The sequence below is a fragment of the Chroicocephalus ridibundus genome, chromosome 2, assembly GCF_963924245.1.
Source record: "Chroicocephalus ridibundus chromosome 2, bChrRid1.1, whole genome shotgun sequence".
Taxonomy (NCBI): Eukaryota; Metazoa; Chordata; class Aves; order Charadriiformes; family Laridae; genus Chroicocephalus; species Chroicocephalus ridibundus.
Genome location: NC_086285.1, coordinates 139,329,894 through 139,357,251, shown reverse-complemented (window position 1 = coordinate 139,357,251; position 27,358 = coordinate 139,329,894). Strand labels below are relative to the sequence as shown.

Below are 27,358 nucleotides of genomic sequence, written 5' to 3'. Positions count from 1 at the left end.
ATTTAAAAATAACTTATTTTATAGCTCTGAAATAAATTCTGGAATGGAAACCATATCATCATCATCATTCTGTGATTGGAATGTATCTATCAATTTCCAAATACAGGAGAAAATAACTCTTAGAGAACTATTTTGAAACCATAACAACAACCCTCCCCACATTTCTTCCCAGCAATGTATTGATACCCTTCCTTCAAATTCTCTTTGTTCTTTATACTTAAAATCTACTCATAAATCTAATCTAATTTAATCTTTCTACATATTCTGTTGTTTGAGTTACCTACAGCTTTCTCAGATTGTGAGGTTTTTATGGTGAGATTTTAAGCAGAATAGCTTCTTTTCATGATTATTTGTGTTTTGGCAACAATTAAAATAGTTTAATCATTCCCGATCAGATTAATATTTGCCCATTTCAGCTCTTTCTCCAAATTGAGTTTGCTTATGTCTGCTTTCAAGATTTATAAAATTGGCCTTTATGAGCAGCAAGTATACTACATAAGTGCAACTTGTGACCATTTGTACCTAAGCAACCACTGTATTTTTGTTCCATAATTGGTTCTTCTCTATCTATCAATACTGATTTCTTCTGCAACAGGTTCTGGAAACAGGAATTAGCATTTTGTTATAGATAGACATTTGGCTGATTTCAAATTAAGCACAAGAGGACTCAGTGAAGAATCTATTTTCTGTCCTTTTACATGGATTTGATACCCTTCTCTTTTCCCATTACTTTATCTACTTTATTAAAAAAATAAAAATCCAAGTTACTTTCCCAGATTCTTGAAAGTCACTGAGACATTCTCTTCTTACCAAGATGCCAAGAGCATAATGGTACACAGTCTGAAGGAAGCTTTATTGAAGTGAATAAATAAACTGGGAGCTGAATGCCATACAATGGAACTTGCTGTATTTTTTTCCTTGCTGGTCTCATTCTAGATATATTAGGATGGATGCCAAGCAATCATTAGTAAGCATTTCCCATGTCTTTGTATTTTAGAAAACGCTGACTCCGTGAAAGGTTAGGTGACTAGCCTTCATTTCTGTAGACATAAAGAAATCATACGCCAAAATGAGTACAATATATGGTAGCCATCATTTCTTCGGGATTTTCATTGTCTCAGCTCATGAATTTTATACCTTCTTATAAATTCTAAGAACAATTTGACATTTTCTGCTAGTATCACCAAGCCAGAGGATTTCTGTGAATACTAATGAACTTTTACCAGAATAAATATATTTTGTACAGTGGTGATGCAGTTCACTGTCAAAGTATCTCACTACAGATATATTGCATACCATCAAAATTTAAAGCAGATGGCTTGGAGTACAACTGGTAATTTTACATAGTCACGAAAAAAAAAAAGATAGATTACATTCCCGGTGAATTGCTATCCCTGGCCTGCCCTTTCACAGAATTCATGGAGCACATGGACCAGGACCAGGGGCATACTTAACCCTTGCAGGAGCTGAAGCTGCTGTCTTGCTCCCGAGACTGTGGTTAAATCCATTAGTACCTGTGACACCAGGCCAGACCCTGAGCCTATTTGCCTTCAGGCGTTGCTTCCAAGGCAGTGTACAATTGCAGAGAGAAAACACGTGAAGTTACAACAGATCATGATGCTTCACCTTTCTGCTCTGTCCACTATTCTGGTTAACTGAATGTGAATCATGGGGAGACAAACTCCTGTAGTTCAGGTTTTTACAAAACATTCCTGTCCAGTACCTTATGTGCTTTAGTCAGATTGTCTGAACACAACCAAATGAATAGCATTTTTGCTTTTGTGAAATGATAGCACTTATGACACTATAAGAAAATAGGATTTAATGTGTCTTTTGACATGCTTTGGGTAAGTAACTCAATGAGAAACTGCCAACCTTTTTCTCAGCAAAGTGTGCCATGGGATCCTGCATCAGATCTTTTGCCATACCAGGTATGACCATGCATCCTGCACCTCCACCCTTACTGGGATGTTGATCCCTCTGTGGGAACTGAAAATGCACAGAATTGCCAAAGCTGCCCACTAGAAGCTGAAGGGTATAGCTCTGAGGATCAAGGCAATTAGCAAGGGGGCAAGAACTGTTGATTAAATAGACACTTAACAGTGTAATAAAGTAGATTTTTCTGGGAAAGATAAATGAAAAACTGAAAATGGAGAAATTTATTGAAAAGGTCTAAATATGTTTTTGTACTGAGTGAATGTATGATGATGAGAAAAGTGATGATAGCAGTGTAAGGAATAAAGTTATTCTGCATAAGTATGGCAAGTGTTAATAAAAATCAAGGATGTCAGGATGAAAAGGAAAGAAAAAGGAGAAAAAGTGATATAATGGATAATGGAAACATTCTGTTGATAAATTAGCTTTGTGGTTATTAATGCATTTCTGTTCTACTGTTAGCAGAAAAAAAAAGCAAGATTTTGTGGTGAAGTTGCTGTTGTTATTGTCCACTATGTTATGGTCAACATGTTCTTTAAGGAAATACTTTCTTTCTTTCTTTCTTTCTTTCTTTCTTTCTTTCTTTCTTTCTTTCTTTCTTTCTTTCTTTCTTTCTTTCTTTCTTTCTTTCTTTCTTTCTTTCTTTCTTTCTTTCTTTCTTTCTTTCTTTCTTTCTTTCTTTCTTTCTTTCTTTCTTTCTTTCTTTCTTTCTTTCTTTCTTTCTTTCTTTCTTTCTTTCTTTCTTTCTTTCTTTTTCTTCCTTCCTTCCTTCCTTCCTTCCTTCCTTCCTTCCTTCCTTCCTTCCTTCCTTCCTTCCTTCCTTCCTTCCTTCCTTCCTTCCTTCCTTCCCTCCTTTCATTCTATCTTCCTTCCCTCCTTTCATTCTATCTTCCTTCTCTCCTTTCATTCTATCTTCCTTTCTTTCTGTCTTTTTGAGTTTTTTTGAAGACATTCTTATGCACAAGGACTTAAGGACTTCATCTAGAATCAAACTAGTTTTAAAATTCCAGCAAATTAGACTGAAACTGCTACTTCATTTTGCTCAATGCAAGACCAAAACCAAAAAAGTCATAACCACTTTGATTAGTTACATCTAAAAAATCCCAATTTTTTTCTGCCTTTTCTTCCTTGTCTGACTGTGGATTTAAATACACTAAAACCAAAACTTAAGACTAGGAAACAAATAAAGCAGCAGTAAGTGCCAATTAACAGAAAATAAAGACCTTTAAAGTCAGGCTGTAAAAATTCACGACTGCTTTTCCAGCTGCTGCAATGCTAGTATGAGTGTTGATTTTATCTTGCTGTAATTTGATTGTTTGCATTTAACTTTCCTCCAATAATTTTGAATGAAACCTGGCCAAGAAACAAAATGAATTATCAAAAAGCAAAAAACTAGAACAGCAATCATCCTCTTATCCACACAGCTAGCCTGTCTTCCACGAAAGTGTTGGCATGTAAGTGTTGCCAAAACTTCAGTTTTCATGGTCTTTTGAAAACAACATTAGAATTTCATTTTTATTGAGGTCGGGATGGCTAAACATTAAGGTTTTTGTGTAGACGGCTTATCCCAGGCTCTGGTGTCACAGAAAGGTAGTAACATGAAGGTGACAAAACATTGCAGATTCGAAAAACAAGGGTGGGGTGGTATGAATTTAACAGGATAATCTCTTATAAAATACCAAATCTCTTATAAATACCAAATAAATTTGGAAAATTAACAAAGCCAGGAAATATGGGCTAGGGTAGACAAGGACAGTCTTTTTTAGGAAGAAATAAGGTGGTAAAGGGGTAGAACTTCGGAAAGGTTGAAGGATAAAAAGGGAATATAAGGAGAAGAAAATCATGTCCTTGAGCTTTTTTTGGAGATCCATATTCAGGAGCCTTGTGCCTGATCTATGCAGCTTGATGCAGGACAATAACTGTGTTGCTGCTCCAACACATATGTATCTAACTTACTTCTGTGGTGAGGATGTACTTTAGTATTGAAGGGACACCAACCAGCCAAGACAGACTGAGTAACCACAAGTAAATCATCCTGGGAGTCATGTCCAGCCTCATGAAAGACAAAATGACTAGGAGCAGCCAGCAGATTTACTGAAGCAAATTATGCCTGACAAAACCAATGAATTTTCTAAAATGAAATGAATGGCTTACTGGATGGGGGAAGAGGTGGTGTAAGTGTTCTTCACCTTGACTTTAGCAAGGTCTTTGACACAATCTCCCATAGCATCATTGCAGCCAAAGATTGGGAGGTATGGACTGCATGGGTGGATTACAAAGTGGCTGAAAACCAATCTGGACTGTCATTGCTTCGAGTCCACCCTGTCTTGAGCAGGAAGTTGGACTAGATGAACTTTAGAGGTCCCTTCCAACCTAAATTATTCTAAAATTCAACAATTGTATGACAGTATCAAACCAATGGATAAAGTTTAGCTGAAGAAATATTTTTATGTGTCTCTTTAAAATTAAAGATGTTGAATTATCACATAGTGTACAGCTGACAAGTGAATTTTATCCTGAAATGGCTTCAGATTTTGCTAAGCACTGGTTTTCCTGTCATTCAGTATCTATTTTTTTGTTATCTACTGTTTGTTTCAAATGTTGTTTTCAGTCAAATTTTGTGTTCCTCATCTGAAAGACTAATTAAACAGACAGATTTCACAAAGTGAGCAGTGACCTTGAGTACAGAAAACTTAAGGTAGTAGAACTAGAAAATATTATACACTTCCCAAATTAATTTCAAGACTTGAAAGTTACCACCACACTTCAAACTCATTACGTTCTGTTCCTCTCTCTTTCATATTTGTATGAAGCATCAGGAGCACACTGAAAGAGAGCACAAGAGACTTAAAATTTGCCATTTAACTGCAAACAGTAGGAGAGGTGGCACAGATGCCTACAACAAATTACCACAGCAGTCAATTGGAAATGCTCTCTTTTCAATGAGATTTTAACAACACTTAGGAATGACTGTGATCGTAAGAAAAGTGTTTGGATAGCATCAAACCAGTGAACACTTCTGTCAGAGAGAAGACTAGATAAACAAGCAACAGGAGTAGACTGAAAAAAGAAAAAGTATTAAAATACTGAGATTGATACAAACAGAAATGAAGTAGTTTAAATGTTTAAGCACACCATCTTACACCTCAAAAAAAAGAAAGAACAAGAACTGAGATCTTACTCATGGTAGCAGAGACATTCAAGCAAGTTCTGTCCAGCTTTCATAGATACATACAGTAAAATGTGTCCTTTTTAATTTTTTTTTTTTAAAGTGTAATAAAAGGTGTCTGTGCTGTGCAACAAAGGAGGCATAAAGGAAGCTAACTGTCATCAGGCTGGTTAAGAAACATGAAGCGGGACAGCTTCATTGGTAGCTGGGAGACAAGTCTGAGCAAGTTCCAGTGTGGATTAGTTGTGGAAATGATTGTACTTCTTTCTGGAACAAGTTAGTGTATGTTCTCAGCTTTCTGCTGTCTGGCTGTTACCATCTGGTGGGCGAAAGCTCAGGACTCATGTATTTAAGCTTGCATATATGTCACATAAGAAATTCCAGGCTGGGTTTGAACATGATCAGTGTCTTCTTATAAATACATTATCATTTTTTAAGTATTATGAGGTATTCTGCAAGGCATAGAGGGACTTTACACAACTTAAAATAGATGTGGAAATATCCAGCTTTATACTTAAAACCAGACTAATCTTTTTGCAGTATGCCTTTTGAAAATGCTAAGTCTTGACATGAAAAAAATGGTCTGATTCAGCTGCCATGAATTTTCTAGATGAGACTAAAGTCAGTCACTTAAACAGTTGTAAAGATCAAGAACATGAACTGTGCTCAGTTCTGAGTCACTAAAATACCCAGAGAATGACTTTTACTCAAACCTTCATTAGCATCGTGGAGCTCAGTATAATAAATTTTCTTTTGGGGGAAGGAAGAGTAGTAGTATAGAATTTGAGTACCACATTTGTCAAATCTTCCTTTTTTTACCAGTGAATTTCACTTTGTCTGTATGAAGTGTTGAAAAATAATTGAGTTATTAATAAGGTGTCAGTATTATTTTTTTCCCCATATTACACAGTTTTGCTGATGAGGTTGTCTATCCTTGAAGGAACTGTAGAATTAAGTGTGAAACCTGAGGTAGACCCGTGATGAGAAGGAAACAGATTTCCTCTGCTGTATTTTCCTTAGGTGTGAAATGAAGGTAGGCTTAAGACATGAAGTCAAATCTGAGATAGCAAATTTGCCTTCACAAGCATTTCTTGTCTCAGTTAAGTTAAACAACAAAAAAAGAACATTTGCATTTTAGTTGACCTTGCTGTTAAGAAGGGAAAGAAAGAGAGGAGGAGTGATCCTAAATGTTCATCACTTTAAAGAGCTGCCTTCGTGAACTGAGACTATGATGGGGTGAAAGATTTTTGTCTGCTACATCAGTATTCTGGTAGGAGGAATATTTGCTACACTTTCTCCTCCTCCTCCAAACAGCTGAGTGATGTCTTAGAAGGGAAAGTTATTTCATGGATTTAACAGTCATAGTCCAAAAGACAAATAGCAGGGCTAGGGTTTGCCTGGATTATGCAATACACTAAAATATTAGTCTGTCCTGTCACCCATTCAGTGCTGAATACCTGGCAAAAAAAAACCCCTATACTTATAATTACAGATTAGAAAAATAAATATTGACAAGTCAGATTTAGACAAGGAATCATATGACCTGTGCACTTTCCATACACCCTGGAGCAGATACAAATTTCTCCATATGCCTTTTGGAACAAGATCAGCAAGCAAAATGTTCTAACAAAAGAATGAGAAAACACGGAGATATGGCAGGCACACATACAAAACCAAATGACATGATATTAGCAGCACAATGCCAGCAGTACATGATGAGATAGTGAAGAAAGTGTTGTCAAATGGTCAAAAACAAAATATCAAACTCAGTCCAGATAAGACTGAAGTGAAAGAAGCCAAATGCATGGAAGACAGTCTATCAAATTGAGGCCACTTAGATCAAGCAAATTGAAGCTGTAGACAACATGAGACCTCCTGGAACAACAAAACAAAAAGCTGCACAACATCCTAGAGATAATTCTTCTTTTTATACAGTACATCCCACATAAGACACTGAGACAAATTTTATGAGAGAACCTATAAAAAAAAAAAATAATGATCCCAGTAGTCACCAATCAAAGCAAGTATACTTAAAAAAAGGTACAGGATTTTGTCTGCCACAAACGAAAACAATTTTTGTAACTTGTTAGAGAGCTGCAACAGAAATAAAGCATAGTTACGTTCAAATCGAGAAGGAAGTACTGGATATTGTTTGCTAAAAAAATAATCTCATCAAGATAGGCATGGAATAAAAGCTGAAGTACTGAGAACTTTGAAGTAACATTGTCTGAAGGTTTTGAAAAGCACTTACAAAATTACAATGTCTATATCAGACCCATGAACGTAAATATTTGTTGCAAGCAGATCTGAGTGACTTTAAGTGTAGCGCTTTATGAAACTGAAAGATGAAAAGGTGAGTGAAGTAGAATTTAATGCAGATGAGAACCTATGCTATATACAGACATGTCAAGCAGCAGAGAAGGACACAGAAAGATCACATAATAACACCTTGTCCATTTTTTTAAAGATGAGCTGGCCATGCAGAAGACTACGTGAATCTTAATATGCATCTGTACACAGCCTTGAAGGAAAGTTTTTCTTAAAATAACACTTGCTGATGGCAAGCAGTCAGATAATTTTTCTTGGCATTACGATGGAGAAAATACTTAACATTCTCATGAGCTGACATAAGGCTGTTCTGAGTACAAAAACTTGTGCCAGGCACAACTTGCAAATTTTAGTTTACCATTATTTAGGAATATAAGAATAATTTCATAGGAGGAGACCCCAAGCCATCAAAAACTAAAGCTTTACTCTCATGAGTTCACCTCATAGACAAACTATTTCCTAAATATACACTTTGTACTTTTCTGAACATGAAAAAATTTTAGTTCTGCCAGAAAGTCGGATCTAAATTGTAGTTTCAGATTTCATGATGAGTTAGAATGACCAAGTCCCACTAAGAAGGAAATAGAACATTTTGTAAGATATAAGGAGTAAAACTCACTCATTCTTCTTCCAGGTATTTTCAATCTAATGAAATGGCTGATTCCATAAAAATACGTGTGTTTGTTACACAATGAAACATTCAGCTTGCTCTTCTGGAACAGGCATGCACCAATTGTGCAATGGTGTCCTGCCCTGAACTGTGGGCAGAGGGGTGATTGTTAAAAATAACCCTTCCTTCCTTTATGAGAGTTGCTTTATATGTATGGATAGCACTTGAAATGATTCATGTCAATGTGACTATAGCATGAGAAAACACTGATTAAAAAAAACCTGCAACGACCAGGACTATGGAGTGACAACCAGAGTTAATCATGTTTTCGAGTTCAAGAGCGTAAGGAAAGACAACTGGGTTATACTGCTGTAGCATAGTCTGCTGCTATGGCTGTAGACTATAGCCACAATGAACCTTACTGATGAAACAACAGAAGCTATAAAAGTATTGGGAGACACTAAAGTGTGCAATGGGAATGGACATATGGAAAAAGATTCCCATGAGCAATGATCAGTGGTTGTGTCCAAGGTTCCCTACAGTGAGACTTGACATTGTTGTCTGCTGCTACACAGGCTGCACCAAGACCACAAGGGCATGGTTAGGCATCACAGCAGAGACCTACGTGATAGATTTAGGTAGGGTCTCTGTTCCTGCATGTAGGAGTAGGCTGAGACAGGATTACATTGGTTCCCAAATACAGCAATAGATTGAAATAGGATTAAAGAGTCGGTTCTAGTGGGTAAAATTTAATAACCTCTGAACTGAGCTGTGGAAGGTTAATTAATAATTTTTCAGAAGTTCTGTAATATTCTATTCATGCCTAAGGGCTGGATGATGAGGACATTGACCAAGATGTGATTTAGTGGGAAAGACTTTAATAAAAACAGCACAAGTTGATATCCTTACTTTCACTCTAGGGTCCTGACACATCAAAGGCATTACTTTCATCATGACTACACATACGCACTTCTTGTAGGTTGGTTTGTTTGTTTGCTTGCTTTTGTAAGAAGACCGTTTAGTATTTAATTTTATTCTTTATCATCACTTTATGTTTTGTTCAACATAAAAGATACCGGATCAAATAAACTTTCTCGAAACCTGGCCCTGATGTTGGCAGCTATTTTACAATTGTAATTGATCTCGACTGGGGAGGTATTCAGCAAATAGTTATATGAGTTCAGCAAATTTAAAAGTCATCCCCACAATAATCCAACATTTATGGCATCTCATTGGTTTTATAGGTTTGTGGATAGGTTTATGGATAAATAATTTCTGCTGATTCAAGTATTTGCTTATTTAAACAAGATTTTTGTTCAAACTTACATGATAAAGATAATTCCTTATACAGCATTTCCCATTTCGCTTTTGCTTAAACACTGTTCAGAAAAAAATGGATTATTACATCAGAAGAATACAATATTCTTTGAGGTACAACATTTAAGTGTTGAAAACCATACAATATATAGTTATTACAACTCATCAAGACTTAAATACCTTGCTGTCTAAGGCTCACTTGGATTGATAATGAAATACATACTACTGACTTACAGCTCTCACGGTGCAATGCTGACAAGTACAATGCATTAGAATGTACATCTGCAAAAGTTACAACGGGCCACAGAATTTTCTATGAAGTGTATTGCCCTTTCTGGCCCAGTAACATGAAAAAGTATGAGACGTGAAATATAGCTTGAATATATAATTAATTATTATACTTATGTAATATACAATATTTTTCATATCTTATTAAAATACATGTTAAAATATCAAAACATTCCCACTTTTTCATTGTATCAATATAATCTCTGGGGTTTCTCTAAGGCATTGTCCTTGTCTGGAATGTTTTGCCCCACATTAAAACTCCAGTCTTTACGGATTTGCAAGAAGCAAAATAAGAAACCTTTCCAGTTGCTTATCCACTATACACTTAAACACAAGACAACATTGCTATCCTGTTATCCTGCACAGGTCTATCTTGCTATTATGGTAGCTGAGGTAGGTGGGTAAGAGTAACAGGGTTGCTTCAATAAGTCATGAGTTACTCTCCTTCAAATGAATGTCTTCTAGGATTATTGTACTTGCATCGAAGGCTGATAGCAAAGTTAAAACTGAACAATCACTAATTCAGTTTTGAATTTCCTTTCTTAGTGTACCACTGATTTAAAGTCATCAACAAAATTTGTATAGGTGTCATTTTTCAAGCCAAAGTGCATTTTTCACAAATGAGTTCGCTAAAGCAGCATAAATATTTATTCTTTTTAAATACAAACATTCCTGACATAATTAATGTTGTCTGGTTTTCAGATTGAGGTGAAGAATTGACTCACTTTGGAAAGTCCTAGTTCTACAAATACGTTAGTACAAATAGTTAAGTCTCTCAGTGTTGTTAGAGATTACAGATATAAAATAGAGGAGATCTGTTTTGAGTAGAGGCAAGGGAAACAAAAGGAAAACCAGCCCTATTGTCACATCAATTCAATTTACAACAAAGGTATATGTTGAGTCTCTCTAAAGGCTCTCTTTATTACCTGCTCTTCTCCTTGGATGTTTTCTACAGGGTAGTCATCATTTAGAAAGCCCCTGCAGGGCTTCTGTGCTTCTCAAAAGGATGTGCAATAGAATATGTCACCCAAAATAATTATCTGCAGCTGCCATCTTACCTTAGGCTACATGTCAATATGCACTGACTTGGTACTCAGAGACTGCATCTAATCTAGACCTGAAGGCAGACAAACGTGAATAATACTTACAGCAACAAAACAGGATTGAAGCTACAGTGGAACTAATGTATTAGTTAAAAAGGGCAGCAACTGAAGAACTACAGTGTCTTTTATACTCTTGGTACTGTAATCTTTTTCCTTTTTCTCAGCATCCAAGAGAGAAAGTCCATGGTGTCTTAAAGAAAGCAACAGAAGAGACCAAAAGTACTAGCCTTGCAGCATTTAACTTGCTTTCTCAAGGTGCCTGTGAGGTAGCTCTGCTCTTATTCTGGTACAAATTAAAACGTATTCTGTGGTTAAAGGAATTATGCTGGTTTGAAAACATGCATGAAAGAGGGAAAAAAAAAGGTCACATAATTATAAAATATAAGGCTATGAACTATTAAACAAGCAAATCAAAGGGACATTATGATGTAGATGTTGCTATGGTAGTTATACCAGAATTTTAGATGTAAGCTGTAACATATATTTGCCAAATGTGTAAGGTAAACAGGCATATATAAAATAAAGTTACCGAATGTTAAATGCCTTTTACGTGGTATTTGGTTTCACAGAATTCATGTGTGTTGGAAGAGATAAAAAAGTTAAATAGTGTTGCTGTGACCCTTGTGAAGAACTAAAAAGGCAGAAGAAAACATCAGGTGAAGAACTGTATTCTCCATCATGTACCCAAAATTTTCATTCTTGCTGCAGCTGACTCCTCAGTCCACAACTGCAATGAGGGAGTTGCACAATTTTGTTTGGAACAAGCAGGTCCCTAGTCCTCTCACCACAGAGCGGGGAAATCACCCTTGGTATTTCCTCAGAATAATGCCTATGAGCTCCAACTCTTTGCCATATGTGGCAAGGAGCCAAACATGGGCAAATGTTCTCTAATTGTAGATGTGTTTAAATGGATGAAAAACTTTTGAGGTGATACAGCAGAGGGGATGATGTGCGTGTTGCCACAACTGGGAACATAACTTGCAGTTTTGTCGTAGACCAACTTGATTTTCTTGACTCCAGCCTGAAGCAATTCACAAAATAATCATTGTGAAGCAGACTCCTGTGCTCAATACTGACCAGCCCCTGCGCTGCTGTGGGTCAGGAAAACGTACTATATATAGTATCACTTTGAGAAACTACATTGAACTTTACAATAACACCAATAAATTTCTGAAGTATGTTTTTCTGTGTTCTTTACGATCTCTTCCACTCAGCTTTTCAGAGAATGTTGCACTCCATGGAACAGAAAACTCGGAAATAACCACACAGATCATGAAATCCACTTCCCTGAAGTTACAATACCCATGGCATAGCCATTACACGTCGCTGGCCACTAAACATATTGGTAGGAGCTTGAGGGTTGTCTGAGGAGACCAGCAGGCCAATTGTAATGACCCACAGGAAGCTGGCAAGACTGAGGGCACTACCAATGCCTTAGATTTGTACTTCTGAGGAATCTGTTAAACAAAATGTCTTATTATGCACCTGTGGAGCCTAACACTTTGGGACTCTACCTCAGAAGCAACATTTAGACAGGACTCTAATGCACACCATTAATGCAATTCCATTGGCTACAACTGGATGGGAATTGTGGCAGTATCTTCAGGGAATTGTGCAGCACAGTATACAGCTATAGGAATTTGCATGTTCGGTTTTTAATTTCAGTTACCTACCTGCAAACAGTTTCTGACTCACAGGTAAAGCTGCTGTAGAGGATATAATAATTTTGAATGGCAGGACTCCATAGAAGATTAACCCTGCAGTCTGAATTAAATTATTTCTTCTTTTCATAGAATGGTTTGGGTTGTAAGGGACCTTAAAGATCATCTAGTTCCAACCTCCCTGCCATGGGCAGGGACACCTCCCACTGGACCAGGTTGCTCAAAGCCCCATCCAGCCTGGTCTTGAACATTTCCAGGGGTGAGGCATCCACAATTTTCTGGGTAACCGGTTCCAGTGTCTCACCACCCTCACAGTAAAGAATTTCTTCCCAATATGTAAACTGAATCTACCAATCTACCCTCTTTCAGTTTAAAACTGTTATCCCTTGTCCTGTCACTACACTCCCTGATAAAGAGTCCCTCCCCATCTTTCATGCAGGCCCCCTTTAGGTACTGGAAGGCTGCTATAAGGTCTCCCTGGAGCCTCCTCTTCTCCAGGCTGAACAACCCCAACTCTCTCAGCCTGTCTTCATAGGAAAGGTGCTCCAGCCCTCTGATCATCTTCATGGCCCTCCTCTGGACCTGCTCCAACAGTCCTTCCTGTGCTGAGGACTCCAAAGCTGGACACAGTACTCCAGGTGGGGTCTCACCAGAGCAGAGTAGAGGGGTAGGTACTGAGTACTGTAGAGTGTATAGTAGTATCAGGCATATATTATGGGTTAAAGTTTTTCAAATATTCCTTTGTTCAAACAGCTTTCCAAAACTGATTACCATCCAGCCCTCATTATATTACTAATATATTCTATTTCCATTTAAAATAAAATTCCGCTATGCTAAGGAAATTTATTTGTACAACTGTAAAACGCTTTTCTTGTCCCTTTTCCATACCTTGACTGTTGATATAAAATCATGTGTTTTGTTTATTTCAGAATGCAAGGCTCTCAGGATAGAGAACAAAGTCTTTTTTCATCAAGTAGTTTCACAGTAATGAGTATACCTGTTACTTCCTTCCATTTGAATGCAGAATTTTCACATAAGTTATTCTTCTGGGTCATAATGCCAAGCAAATTTTATCTATCAGCTCCTCACTATTTTGAGGCGACTGTTAACGTCTATTGCTAATGAAAAGAATTCATAGAAACGATTTGTCTAACAAGAAGTACCACTTTTACAAAGTCGTTTTCTTTGTCAAACAATACTGATGACAACTGTATTTCATATACAGAAAGAATAAATAAGGTTTGGAACACCTAAAAGAAAATTTCACCTTGCTTATTCTTTATATTTCTTGATACATTAGGAACTGAGGCATGAGTTATACCATCACAAGAATTTGCAGGATGATCAAAGTATTTTAAGTTGGAACTTAGTACTGAATAAACAGAATATTGAATAAACTTTTTGTTATTATTAAAAGATTTGAACAATTCAAGTAATTATTGGTCCTTTTATTTCTTTTATAACAACTTTAATTATTTTCTGTATAAAGCATAAAAGTACTCCGAGTAGAGCAAGGGCATCTCCTTGTACAAAGCACTTGGCATATTATAGATACTATAAGAAATACTAAAAGAGACTAGCAACGGTAGTCATAGTAATAACAGATCTATTGCCTTAGGAAAACACAGTTTAAAAAATCTGGTCAGACCAGTGTGCAAGGAGCTGTAAATAATGCACTGATGGCATTACATGGCCTATTGCTCGGAGACCACCGCTCCAGGAAATATCTTCTAATAATGCCATCCCACAGACTGACTTCGCTGCCTTGCTTTATCACTTGAGTTCTTTTATTTCACTCATACATATAACTTTTCCTAAAAAAGTTGTAATCTCCCCTAAAATGTAATTGGATTTCTTTAATCTGTTTTTCTTTTGAACCTAAAATACAGGGGTTATAAAACTTAAAATTACTGTTGAGCAACTGTGACAAAACAACAACCCATCTAACACAAATACCTCAATTTCTACAAATAATCAGAAAAACAGATTTCCAGAGCCTGAGAAACTGAAAATGAATAAGCTATATCCATTCTTTATGATTTGTTACAGTCAAAGCACTAGCTATGCTTCACCCTTTCCTGACATAGCCATCACAGACATGGGTTTGGATTTGAGCAGTATAGTTCAGAGGTGTAGTGAAAGATCTCTGGCTCCTACCAAACATCTTGGTGTAATGCCCATCATTACCATATATATATGACAAGTGGGGTTAGTACTGTATTCCAGATGATTTCATCATTAACAGCCTCCATATCAAATTGCAAATAGCTTTCAGAGGTAACACTCGCAATAAGAAATAACCAGATCTTACATAAGTGTTCATGACATAGCACTAGAAAACAAGATATTTACTTTTTTTTTAATTTGGAGTTCAGATGAACATTGTCTACAACACTATGTGGGAATAACTTCCCTCTAAGTTTTTTAGTAATAAACTTCTCTAAATGAATAACAGCTTTACAGTTACATTTGGTACAATTTCAAGGACTAATAAAACTCATTCTTTTGCTTCTGTATAAAATCTGACACACCACTGGGCTGGATGTTATTTTAGATTCATTAAATGCAACCGCATCTATATATATAACAAGACGAGCCTTGTTATATGACATTAAGTTTAGTAACTAGAGTCTAAGAGAAAGTACTTGTGTTTTCCCCACATGAGTAACCATGTTCACTGCAATGGGGTTACACACAAAGAAGTATAAAGCAGTCAGAAGTGATGTATTTAAGAAACCATCAATTTATAGCACTAAATATTTCCTAACATCTAGGTAACACATAATATTTTGAAAATTCTGCCAGATGCAACATCCTGGAAAGATGATTAGACGGAACAATCGCAAAAGAAACTTACTAGTCCCCAAGGCACCACCAGCAGATGATACTAAAAATAGAAAGGAAAGAGAGAAAAATATTTCAATAATATGAACAAGCCCTTACCTAGTGGCTGCCCTGCGATGATCCTGGCATTCTCTCCTGCCACTGCAGCCCTCGCGTGCCTCTCGCTCATGTACTGTACAAACGCATAACCTTTGTGCACTGAGCAGCCAACTATTTTCCCATACTTTGCAAAGATTGCTTCGATGTCGCCTTTTTTGACAATAGCTGTGTTCAGATTGCCGATGAAGACTCTGGAGTTGATGGACTTTGGGTCGTTCTTATTGGTGACGTTGCTGGTCTGTGTTTTGCCAGTCATGGTTGGATCACTTGGCTTTAAGCCTTAAATAAAGAACAAAGGGAATTATGTTTCAAAGCACACAGTTATCCCTGACTTTGGATGATTTTTCCAGCACTTTTCATTTTTCACTTGGGGTTAATCTAGACTCAGAAGAGTTATACTTTCTAAAAATGATTATCAATAAAACCAAAGTAGCACATTTTAAAGTAGTGTTGATAAGTCAAATTAAAAATTCCTATTTTTGTAGATATAAAATATACCAATACATGTCTTAATACAATGTTGTGATAGTGGAGCTTTACTGTAACTATATGTGGATTTCTGCTTAGAAATTCACTATTGACTTTTTAAGAACCTAGCTGTCTAGAAACTGCAAAGCAAGAGAATGAATCATTATCTTGTGTCAAAGAAATGAACATTCAAGGCCATGTAGAGAACAAACTGTAACAATGAAAGACAACTCTGCTTTTGTTTAGTAAGTGGCAGCCAGAGCACATTTCTCACCAGTTAAATATCATTGACCATTGTGAGTAGTGCAGGGCAGGTAGCATACAGTTCTTTACTGCAATCAATATGTTTCTATCAGAACAATTTTCCCTATTAATACAGCACAAAAAAGAAAAGAGAATAGACGGGAAGCACAAGTGGCTTATGTTCCTTGAATTAAAAAGTATGAAAACAAACTTCCTTAATTATAGGAACAGAGATCTTGCTGCTTTACTTTTTCCTCCGAGGTCACAAGTCTAAATGTGTCCTGGTGTATCTCGAACAGAAATATCCACATTACAACTGGGAAAGATTTGGCAAAAGAAGAAAACCACTTTTTGTGTTCATCTAGCCTCTCACTTCTGAAGTGCACCTGATTTTGTTAATATGTATGCAAATTCCACCTGCCAGCAGGTCCCTCCATTTACATCAATTTGCTTAGATGGAGGTAAAATGAAAGAATTTGCCCATGTGGCTGCTGGGTTTTCTTCAGCTATAGACAGAAATGTCAGAAATATGTATACTTGAAAATTGTGAAAACTTTTTTTGTAAGAATGAGGTCATTTACACAGCATTCAAATTCAGGCCATCTCTTACAGCTAAGAATTATGTTACTATTTTTTAACCTGTTCATACTTTTGATCATATCAGAATAACAGCTCAGGCAAGCAGAGAATCCAGTTAAATACTTCTCACGGTTAAGGTCAGTTCATTTCTCAAGATGAAAAGGAGTAATAACCTCTATTCTGGACCCCCAAAGCTTGACAGTAACTAGCAGAAGCTTCATATTTTAAATCAATAGCTACCATATATTAAGCTAGACTGACGAAAAAAGAAACCATTGCTATTGAACTCCTCACAGTTCCTGGTGAACAAAACGTCCATGGCCACAGTCATCAGCACTTTGAGTGCCTCCTTCACACAGGATCCAAACCCCACCCTTCAGGTAAGAATGCACAATGGAGACATTTGGGCAGTCCCCCCAAGTCCTAACAAATGGTCTGCTTTATTAAAAGAAGGCATGCAGTGGAGCAGTCAAATAGCTTTCACTTGCTTAACAACTTAATATGGTAGTTTCCTTTGTATTACAACCTTTAGAGAAAACACTGCAGAAAATAGGAAATAAATGCTTTCTTCTAAGTTCATTGCTTTTCAATACATTCTGGAAACATACGATGCTATATATATATGCACAAATTTCATCATGGAAAAACAGGAAAACTGCCTTGACCAAAACCCTCTTAGCTTTATCATATGATGAACTCAGTACTGTATATTTCTAGATTGCTGTGCATGTTGAAGTCATGTCTATATATAGTTAACCTGAATATTATGAGCAGTCATAATAGTACATTCGGTGCCATAATAGTTTGAAGACAAACCACCTACAAAGCATAAATAGAATGCACATTGAGCTCCATGTTGGCATAAAGTAGACTGCTTATATTATCTGAGAACTAGCAAGTTTAAACCCATCTTAGATATACCTGCATTTACAGAGGAGTCAGTGACAATCGCACAGCCATGTTAGCTTAAAGAGCCCTAATGACCCAAGATGAAGAGGTAACATGGCAGAGCGTCTAGGCATAAAGATAAAAGTTAATGCAGGCAAGTAGCTGGTGAACAGGGACCCACTGGTATCTCCTGCTGCTCCCCAAAATGCACACCGCTTCAGTGTGCAAATACCACTTCTGTTGGGAAAAATAAACCTGGTTAGTATTGTGTTCATCTCTGTGGAGATCCAGCAAAAGAGCTGTATCCGTCCTTACATAATTCTTAGCATCTTGTTAATGTTGTCTGTGTACATCTATCAGCTGTGTAGCTGAGCTGATTTTACTAAACTCATAGAGGTGGCATCTCACAAGTAAGACCACTGCTCTAGAAAGCAGTAGACTTGGCAGGAAGACCTGTGTCTTCCATTAGTCGCTGTTTGACTCTCAGTAGGACACTTTTTTGTGCCTCTGTTTCCACTTTTTAGGCTTCAGACTTGCTTTTTTTTGACTTAGAGCCGTCTCTCAATGCATTTTTATATAGCTTCTAACAAAATAATGTGATCTCAGCTAGGACTTTGGGGCACAACAGACACACTAATAATAAAAATGACAACAGGACAAAATCTACATAAAATCTTCTGCCATACAAGACCTGCATGAAAATTACATACAACAAACCTCTTTAATTATTATCATAACAACTGTTTTCAAAACACCAGAGTACTACACTCTGTATTTCCTCTATTTTTTGGCCATTTAACACGGGATTTAGTGAACTATTCCTTTTCTATTTTGTAAAAATCCTCATTTTACTTTTGCCCAGTTTTGCGATGCAGTAATTCAAATAGACTTTGAATAGGACATTGAATGTTTCTCTCTTGTAGTTGTTCTTTGCAATGCAGATTTCCAATATTTTTATAACACAAAGAAAAGTAGTTGTCTGCTGGGTTCTCATATGCAAATGAGCAGTCAGGAAAACGTGCTGCAGAAATTCAAAGGGTGAGAATAATATTAACATGTGAATAATTGAGATTTGATTGCCTTGCTGGTCGAAGTACAATACTATTGTGAATATTTCATAAAAATCAAAGATACATGGGATCTTCATTACAATGGGAAAGAACTTACGGTAAGTTTTACACCTCACTTACAATATGCATCTGTGAATACTGAATTATAGCTATCTTCTCTGAGCTATCAGTAAGATCACAATCATTGTAACTCATACAATCACAGAAATAAATGAAACAGTGAGAGAAACATATCTGAAATCATCTCATTTCCTTGCAGCCTTTAATAAGGTATCTTGCTAATTTCCTATTAATGCAGTGACGCTTTCTGGTAATAAACATCCTCTATATGCCAAACATATCTTTTAAGAAATGCTTTTGAATAGCATTTATCTGTCAATACACTTCATTATATTTATTTATTCAATACACTTCATTATATATAGCATTGTTTCATGTTGTAGTTGATTTAATTATTCTACCTAGAACTAACTAGTATAAGTCTTGGAATACTTGAACATAACATTTATAAATTGGACCATTTCCATTACAGTATAGATCTCTGGTTCAAATAGTACAGTTTGCAACTCTGTTTTTAACATTAAAACTTACAACACGTTAAACAGGAGTAAAAATGTAAATGACTAAAATGATATTCCTATTGTCCAGTGGATAAGTCTAAACCAGTCAATTTGAAATGCTGAGGAGGGAGGCAGATTTTAAGCCCTGGATTCCTTCACATTTCCAGCATTTTCTGACAAAGTTAAGTTAAGCACCATCACGAAAAAGCATTACTTTGTGACTTTGAAGCTCATCTTCAATCCGTAAGATGAACGTTTGAGCCCACATCTCCCATTTCCTCCTAGGGCTCTCTGGTTTACACCAGAATAGTGAAGACAACAATCCCTTTTAGAGTTTCAGGAGCTCCTACATATTTATGTGCTTTTATCTGGGAACTATTTGCTTTCCTTTTGTAAATAAAACATTTAGTTCTTTTAAGCAAATAGAAAAAGTCTGTATTATTTGAATGAACTAAATATTACTTGCAGTGACTTCAGAAAGAATTAAAGTCTACTGTGTAAAACCGAAAATATTTAAAGAAAAGTGAACGGCATTCTGAAAATAGATTAGGACTGTATTAGGTTATATATAGAGAGATTTAATATCACACTTTTATTTACTTATTAATTTTACAAAGAAAATCTTAGGAAAAATGAAACATGCTTTCATTTCCCTCCCAAAACAAAAATCGGTTTGAGATCATGTCTAGAGCTGAGCCAGGAAATAATCAACACGCTGTATTAGAACTATGTGATAACAAAAGACTAATTCTGTGGAGAGAGATTTTTAAATATGAAAATTCACATCATTGGCAGGTTATTCTAAGCACCATTTTAAGCTCCATTCTAAGCACCGTCTAATTTTTATTTTTATTATTTATTTTAATCTTGATTTTTAATATTTACAATAATACAGTTTGCACAGTAAGATGCATAGCGCACATCTGATAATTACAAATTCTTCCAAGAAAGATAGAGAAAGACCTAAACAGACACGTGGTTGGACAGTGAAGTCTGTCTCCACAATGAAAACCACAGTAAAAAATACAGCCTGTAAAAAATTAATTGCTAGGATGTTTGGGTGTTGAGCTGAACATGATCATTCTGGCAAATATCAAACATCATGGTATTGGTCCTTAGACGGACAAAACGCAGCACTGTAACATGTGGTCAGTCTCTGACATAAGACACATGGTGCTCTCTTTGACATTTCCAAGTAATTTATCTCTGCCCTTCTGTTATCCAGCCCCAGTTCACAGCTGAACTTTTGTAAATATCAAGATTCAATCCTTGCTTTAATAGTTGAGCTCTTCTGAAACTTAGTGTCTTTAAGGTTCAAGAATTGATAAATATGAAAATGTTTATCAAGAAAAAAAAGTTAAGGCCATAATATATTTTCTTTTCTCATGAATTAATTTTTAGCAATGGTGACTTTAATATCTTTGTAGTGTTCTGTACAAATTTAAGATGTTTAAACATTTGAAGTGTCCTTCTGTGGGTGAAATGTCCTACAGCATAGATTTATCTTGCATTGGTACTAATATTTTATGGAGGAAATTCAATATTCATGTTAATTCCTTTAATCAGCAGTCATTAAAAACTATTTTATTACAGCGGTCATTGACAAACCCTTATAAAATTTTACATACCCATTGGAAGTAAGAATGTTGGATATAACATGGGGGGAGGGAGGGCAGGGGGCAAGAGAGAGAACAGAAAGCTATCAGGTAAAATATATTTTGTCTTGGAAAATCCTTTCTTCTTTATATTTTAAATTTATTTTTAATGAATTACTATATCTAGGTCACACAAATAAAGAAAAAAGTTATTCATAAGATGGTTAGTTAAATCCACATCAATACATTCTGGGCTTTTCCAGACCTCATTAAAGTCAAAGAATCTGCTTCTCCTCTCTCCCCCCAAGATATCCTGCCTTTTACGTTCACTTTTATTTTATTTTTTATGGTTTAGCTTTAAGTTTTCCTTTCAATTATTTTTAAGAAGGGGTTGACACATCATGTCTATAACACAGACAATGCCCCTTTCAAGTTGGCATTTCTGGAACCATATAAATGACAAAATGCATCAATACTTGCTATGCCATATCTTGTAGAAAATGAGGACTAAAAAATAAAATGATGCATCAGATCGCACTTCATCTCCTGTTGCCACTCTTCTCAAAGAGACAAATACTCTCTCTTTGTGGAAGGTGAAGAAAATGTGTCTACTTTAAAAAAAACAAAACAACAAACACCACGAAAAACCAACATAGATATTAATAATACCATACACACAAATACCATAAAACACTTTTAGGAATACATTATTTTGAGTTAGTTGTTTAAACATTTGAAAGAGTAAGGGGTAGATGCGCACCCGGCGTCAGGAGCAGCACCTCCTGAGGGAGAGGAAAAAGGAGGAGCTCTGAGGTCTGACAGGTGGACAGAAGCTACAGCCTCTTATTGCCCTGCACTAGCTCACGGTGCTGGGACCTTCACCCACCCAAATGGGCAGAAGAAAAAGAAATCTGTCAGCAGAGAGTTACAGGGGTTTTCCCTCCCATTCATATGCTTTGTGTTCTCAGGATATAGAAGATAACCCTATATCATCAGGTAAAGAAATACAGATCCCTAATATGATTTTTTGATGAGCACTCAAATACGGATCCCTTTCTCCCTTTATGCTTAGTCCCTGTTAAATACAAGGCTTTCTCTATTTATCAATTGTAAAATCAAAACATAATCCTATTGGTTAGGATAAGAAAATAATTATGATAATACATACTATAATAGCTGTTTAATTAATACAGTGAGTTCAGTAGAAAAATTTTAAAACCGAATCTAAAAAAATAAAATTAGACATTTTTTGGATTCTAAGTAAGTGGAGTGTGAAATAGGGTGAAGATTTATATTACCTGACTGTCTAATCCCATAAAGAGATAAGCCCTTCCAGGGAATACCCAAGAGACCTGGAAACTGAGGTCACTTAAATTCCAGAATGGGACCTTCAGTATTATCCCTCAGGTAATGCCTCGCTTATTAAAATTCCTCCAGGAGAGAGTGTACAATTGGGATATTTTGACACTAATGCAAGACAAGCAAATAAAGGGTTAACTTTCAAACTTTTCATCTTGCAATCTATGCATTGGATATGTCTATCCAGGAAACTAATAATGGAAACTTTTTTGGGGTGTGCTGCTTTTATGTGCTATCAGTCAGGCTCTTGGAGACAGAACTGCACAAGATTGGGGGGGGGAGGTTGTTTGTTTGTTTGTTTCAAGAAAAAGGCAAACAAAAGTTGGTGACTTTACCCTTCACTTCCAATATTTTGACCATTTGACTATTTGTAGCCAGCCATCTCATCTCCTCCGAGTCATCATTTATCATTTATACAGCAAGCTATTTTAATCTTCTCTCATCAGTCATTCTTGCTGGCTTCTTAATAATTTCTAATGTGTTTCTGACTTTCTACAGTTTCTGTGGCCTAAATCTGCTTTCAATCTTCAGTTTTAGGTATAGTGACAGTAAAAGATGAAGGACTGCTGTCTTTCTCTTCACTTGGTGACTTAGTGATACTATGGATTGCCTAAAAACAATCTTGGCTATATTTGCTGTCATATGACATTTGAAGCTAATCTCATGTTCACTTGGATTGCTTGGTCTCATTTGGCAGTGTTGCTTCCTCAGTGTTTTTGCTTTCTCTTCAGCTTCATATCACTGCGAGGATTAAATGAGCCTTGGCAAGTAAGACAGTCTCCTACTATCATTTTTATATTTCTAACCTTCCTAATAGACTTCCCCAGTTTCCTCTACTCTCAAGGGAGTTTACAGTCTCAAAGTACAAAGTTTTCTGAAAGTTTAATCAGTGAATTTTTTTAATGCTTTAGAATTTAAAGCCGTTGTTTTAAACCAGGTCTAATAAAGGTATATGTGGCACAAATAGACGTTTCCCCTACAACACAATTCTCATTCTAAACCTTCCCTGTTATGTACTAAGCTGTTTTTTTCAACACATGACATTAAACATAGCTAGGCTGACATAAATTAATCGTTCAAATGATTCTTAGAGGAAGAAGATTCTTTGGCAAATTTGTCATGCTTTTTTTAAAGCAGCATCTGATTTTTATTGCTTGTGGAATCACTACAAGCGACTCATGGGTGGAATATTTCATCCAATTTCTTTCTACCAAAGCCTCTGAGAAAACCTTCAATAACATTATTTCAGTTAGAATTTTGCTCCCTTATGTTTCCTCTATTATTTTATAAGTTTGAAATTGGATTTGAGGTATGTCATGATCTAGGCTGCTGAATACCAAACAAGAAGTCAAAAGCTTCCAAATTGTAATCCTAGCTCTGGTACAGACTTGATAAGAGGCCTTATGGAAGTCACTTAATATCTTCACCTTGTCCTCTTTCTTCAGAAACTGGCAATAATACTGATGATATTCCCGCGCAGTGGGTTGTTGCATGAATGAAATGAAAGAATGCAGAACACTACAAAAAATGCTGTAGCACTAGGAAGTTTAATAGAAAATATGCAGTTTTACAGAAAACATAGGACTTTGCTTTGAGGGTTAGTGATATTTTTGTTTCTCCTGTCCATACCACTTACACCTGTGTATTTCTAAGTATTTTTCTATATTTGCTGTTCATTAATATTTTTTACAATTTATCTCACATATTAGTTGATCAAAATCATTATTTGATCTTTCATAATAGAGAGACATATTTAAGAGTACTTGACTTCCATAATCAGAAGGAAATTAGAATCGCATTCGCTCCATAATGTCACTGTCAGATGTCTGTCTTGCGGATTTATGCCAGATGACCATATTGTGCATTTGACTTACAGGAAGAGAAGCTTGTACTGACAAACAATTAATCCTGATATCTGACTCTAGCTCTGCCAGTAACTTTCGCAAAATGATGCAGTAAATCACTGGCATATTGTGCTTTTGGTTTATCCATCCCATTCTTTTACCCCATTTATGCAGCCTGGATAGATTTCTGTATCGATCATGCATGAACGGCATCTTTAAAACCCAAGCTCAACTGCAGGCAACATGTGATAGACTACATGCTGCTACAACGCTGCAAAGCCTTGGGTTTATTCCTTAGCCTATACAGTACATCCCGAGTCAGGAACCCAAGGTAATGGGCTATCATTCATCACAGAACACCTGAATGCCTTTCTAGTCTATCTAAAAAGTCTAGTCTATCTTTTCACACGCTAGTCAAGAAACAGTAGTCAAGAAACAAGAGATACTCTCACCACTGAGGGTATGCAACAAGACATCTGAAATACCTTTCTTTGATAAATCTTACAGTTTGTTGTGTTCACAATGTGGTAGTGGAATTTTCCACATGGGATTATGAAAGTTGCCATCATCTACATATATATATATACAGGCATCTGATGAAGAAAAACATAAAGAAAATTTGAATGTGGATCTAATGATGATGCTGTTAAGAGTCTTAAAATCAGTCTTGTATTTTGGTCTTATTTTTCTACCACAATCACGCAACCATGAGGAAGGTCCTTATAAATTAGATCCCTAGATTCTCCTGGGCTTCTACCAGTTCATAAACACAAATCCAAAGCTATCTGTGGAACTCTTCTTCCTCTGTCATCTCATCCTGAAGGCATCTGAAGTTTAATTGCGCTTCAGTTTCTGACATAAAAGCTTACAAGTAGCCTAAAGTTCTGCAGAAGTCTCTAAAATTTTTCAACACTGAGTGGCTCGACATATTACCATGTTTAACTGCCCGAATTCACATTCATTGACCTGTCTTGCCTGCAGATACTATTTCAGTAATTTTCCTCTATTGTCACTATTAAGGACACAAAACTCAGTTGTGGTGCCTTTCCCAGTGTTTTAACAAATAGTTCAACATTTAGGACATTCTCTGGGACAACGGAAAGCTTCATTCAATTCTCTACTGTCAAAATGCAGAATGTGCACTCTTGGCCTCCGAGCATGTGCTCTCTTAGCAATCACTGTAGTGTGGATGCTTCAGGGTCTTACCCCTACATCTCCCTTCCTAGACTATCTTCAAAAGCATTTCACATTTGCTTCATAGTTAAAACTATGGGAATTTTCATGCCCAAGCCTTAGTAGGCACTTACCTTTTAATGCAAAAATAATTTTAATATCATGCAGTTTGTTTTTCAGTTCTGTGCTGAGCCATGGGAATTAATGAAACAGCATAGTAACATTTTCATACTCACTGAGAGATCACAAAACCTGCAGTTCCTACACTATGCCCCATACCATATAACAAATCTGTTAGATTTCAGAAATGTGTTAAAAGCTAGGTGTTCAAATACTGTGTGTATCACTGAGAACCCCTGAGATGATACTCTACTTTAATTTTTCCCATTAAAATGCATTGTATATGCACAGAAAAAGTCTTATCTGCTCCTTTTTTACTGTTTTGTGAAAAGCCAAAGACTTTTTTCCAATATTTCTCAATTTTTGTAGTCTCAGCAGTAACTTTTTGCTGCTGCAAGTAGATACAAGTGGGATTTTAATTTAGTCTGCGATACTAGTAAGTCTTAGTGAAGCTGTGGTTTTACTCTTGCAGACATCTGATGACCAAACATAATGATAATAGTCCCTACTCAGACAGTTGTTTTATTTATTTAACGCTCTTTTAGAGACTCATTTAAGCAAACACAAAATAATAATATGCCAACGATTTTTTCCTAAAAACATTATCTGAACATTAATCAACCACATTAATACAAACTTTTTGATGCAAACCATGCAAAACCTGTTGTCAACATATCTTTCCTAGCAGTATGTTATTTGAGCAAATGGTGATTTTCCAGGACCTTCCAGGTGATTTTCCAGGACAGCACCTAATAATTTAATGCCAGCAGGTAACTCAGGCCCTGGGATCCAAATCTGTGTATATTTGAATAGTCTAAAAATTGCTGTTGGCTGCATATTTCTGGTTTTGGTTAATCCTTTGCAAAGAGACAGCTGGGGAAAAAATCAGTTTCTATTCAGGTATAAGTTTAAAGTGTCATTCATTCTTTTTTCTGGTACTGACTTCTTGTATCATAAATGTCATATTTTCATCACATTGCTCCTATATAATCTGTCTCATATATTCTTTGCTACTTCTCATTTCTACCTTACTCTGCTCAAGTCCATTGACATTATTTCTCCCCCAAGACCACTTTCTTTCTTCCATTCTCCTGAGTCCTCCCTACAGATTTTTCTCCTCCTCAACCTTAGAAGAGTGACACTGGTATGAAGGTTGTCACACTGCTTTTGTTTTCTTTTCCTATGGGCCTATCCAGTGACTGGCTAATTTATTTTTATCAGAAGATTTTTTTTTTTTGCTTGTTGTTACTTTATACTGTACCTAAGACAGTGTGGTCTTGTAAGCACTGGGACTAGCAGGTCCTAAAGTGAATGTAATCTGTCATTCTCTATCAGGAGCCAACTGTATTATCACTCTGCGTGAAACTGCGGCCCTGCCAAAGGCACTGGCAAAAAAGTAGGAATTTAACTGCAATTAAACTGAATTTTTGCCTCTTAATGTGCTTCAGAAGGAACAGCACTAGATCTTTCAGCTGCACATCATTTTAAAAGACTATAAAATAAAGATTCTAGTAATACTGAGAATGCAGTACATTGCTTCTCTTTCTTTCCACACTCTAGATACATATGGAACAGGACAAAAAAAAAAAAAAAGAAAAAAAAGAAAACATTTCCCCTAAATTTTCAAAATGCAAAGTGGATTATGATTTATTTTTAAGCCAAAAAATACAAGCTTGCAAAGAAAATTTTTAGAAACCTCAGTAGAAATCATTAAAATCCAGAATGTTTAACATAAATATACTTCATATTTTCTCTCCTGTATCACAGGAGATTGGACAATTTTGAGTGTAAAGAAACCTCCCTATGAATCTTACATGTAAATAATTTATTCCATTGATTATACTCAATCTCCGACATCATGCTGTAGAGCTGTAAAGCATTTGATAGGAGAGCAGTAAAAACTGGTTAGAGCAAATAATTTACAGTGAATAATTTATCCCTCAAATTTTCTACCCTGTAAAGATTTTTCTATAGCTCTTGCTGTCATAATATCTAACTTCTGGTCTAATGGATGATATTATTAGAAGGATTCATTATTAAAGTAACCCTGCTTTAAACCACAGCGCAGCTTTCATTGACTTAACTGGGACAGGAAAGGGTATAAA

General features: G+C 36.1%; 1 protein-coding gene across 6 annotated transcripts in view; it reads right to left on the bottom strand.

Moving 5' to 3' along the window:
* Window positions 1–27,358, bottom strand: part of RALYL (RALY RNA binding protein like) — a 411,166-nt gene that overhangs the window by 194,113 nt on the left and 189,695 nt on the right. For all 6 annotated transcript variants that reach the window (XM_063327131.1, XM_063327132.1, XM_063327126.1 and 3 more), the window contains one exon: window positions 15,355–15,633. In XM_063327131.1, coding sequence (XP_063183201.1) covers window positions 15,355–15,610 — 256 coding nt within the window. In that variant the 5' untranslated portion in view covers window positions 15,611–15,633. The remainder of the gene's footprint in view (window positions 1–15,354; window positions 15,634–27,358) is intronic.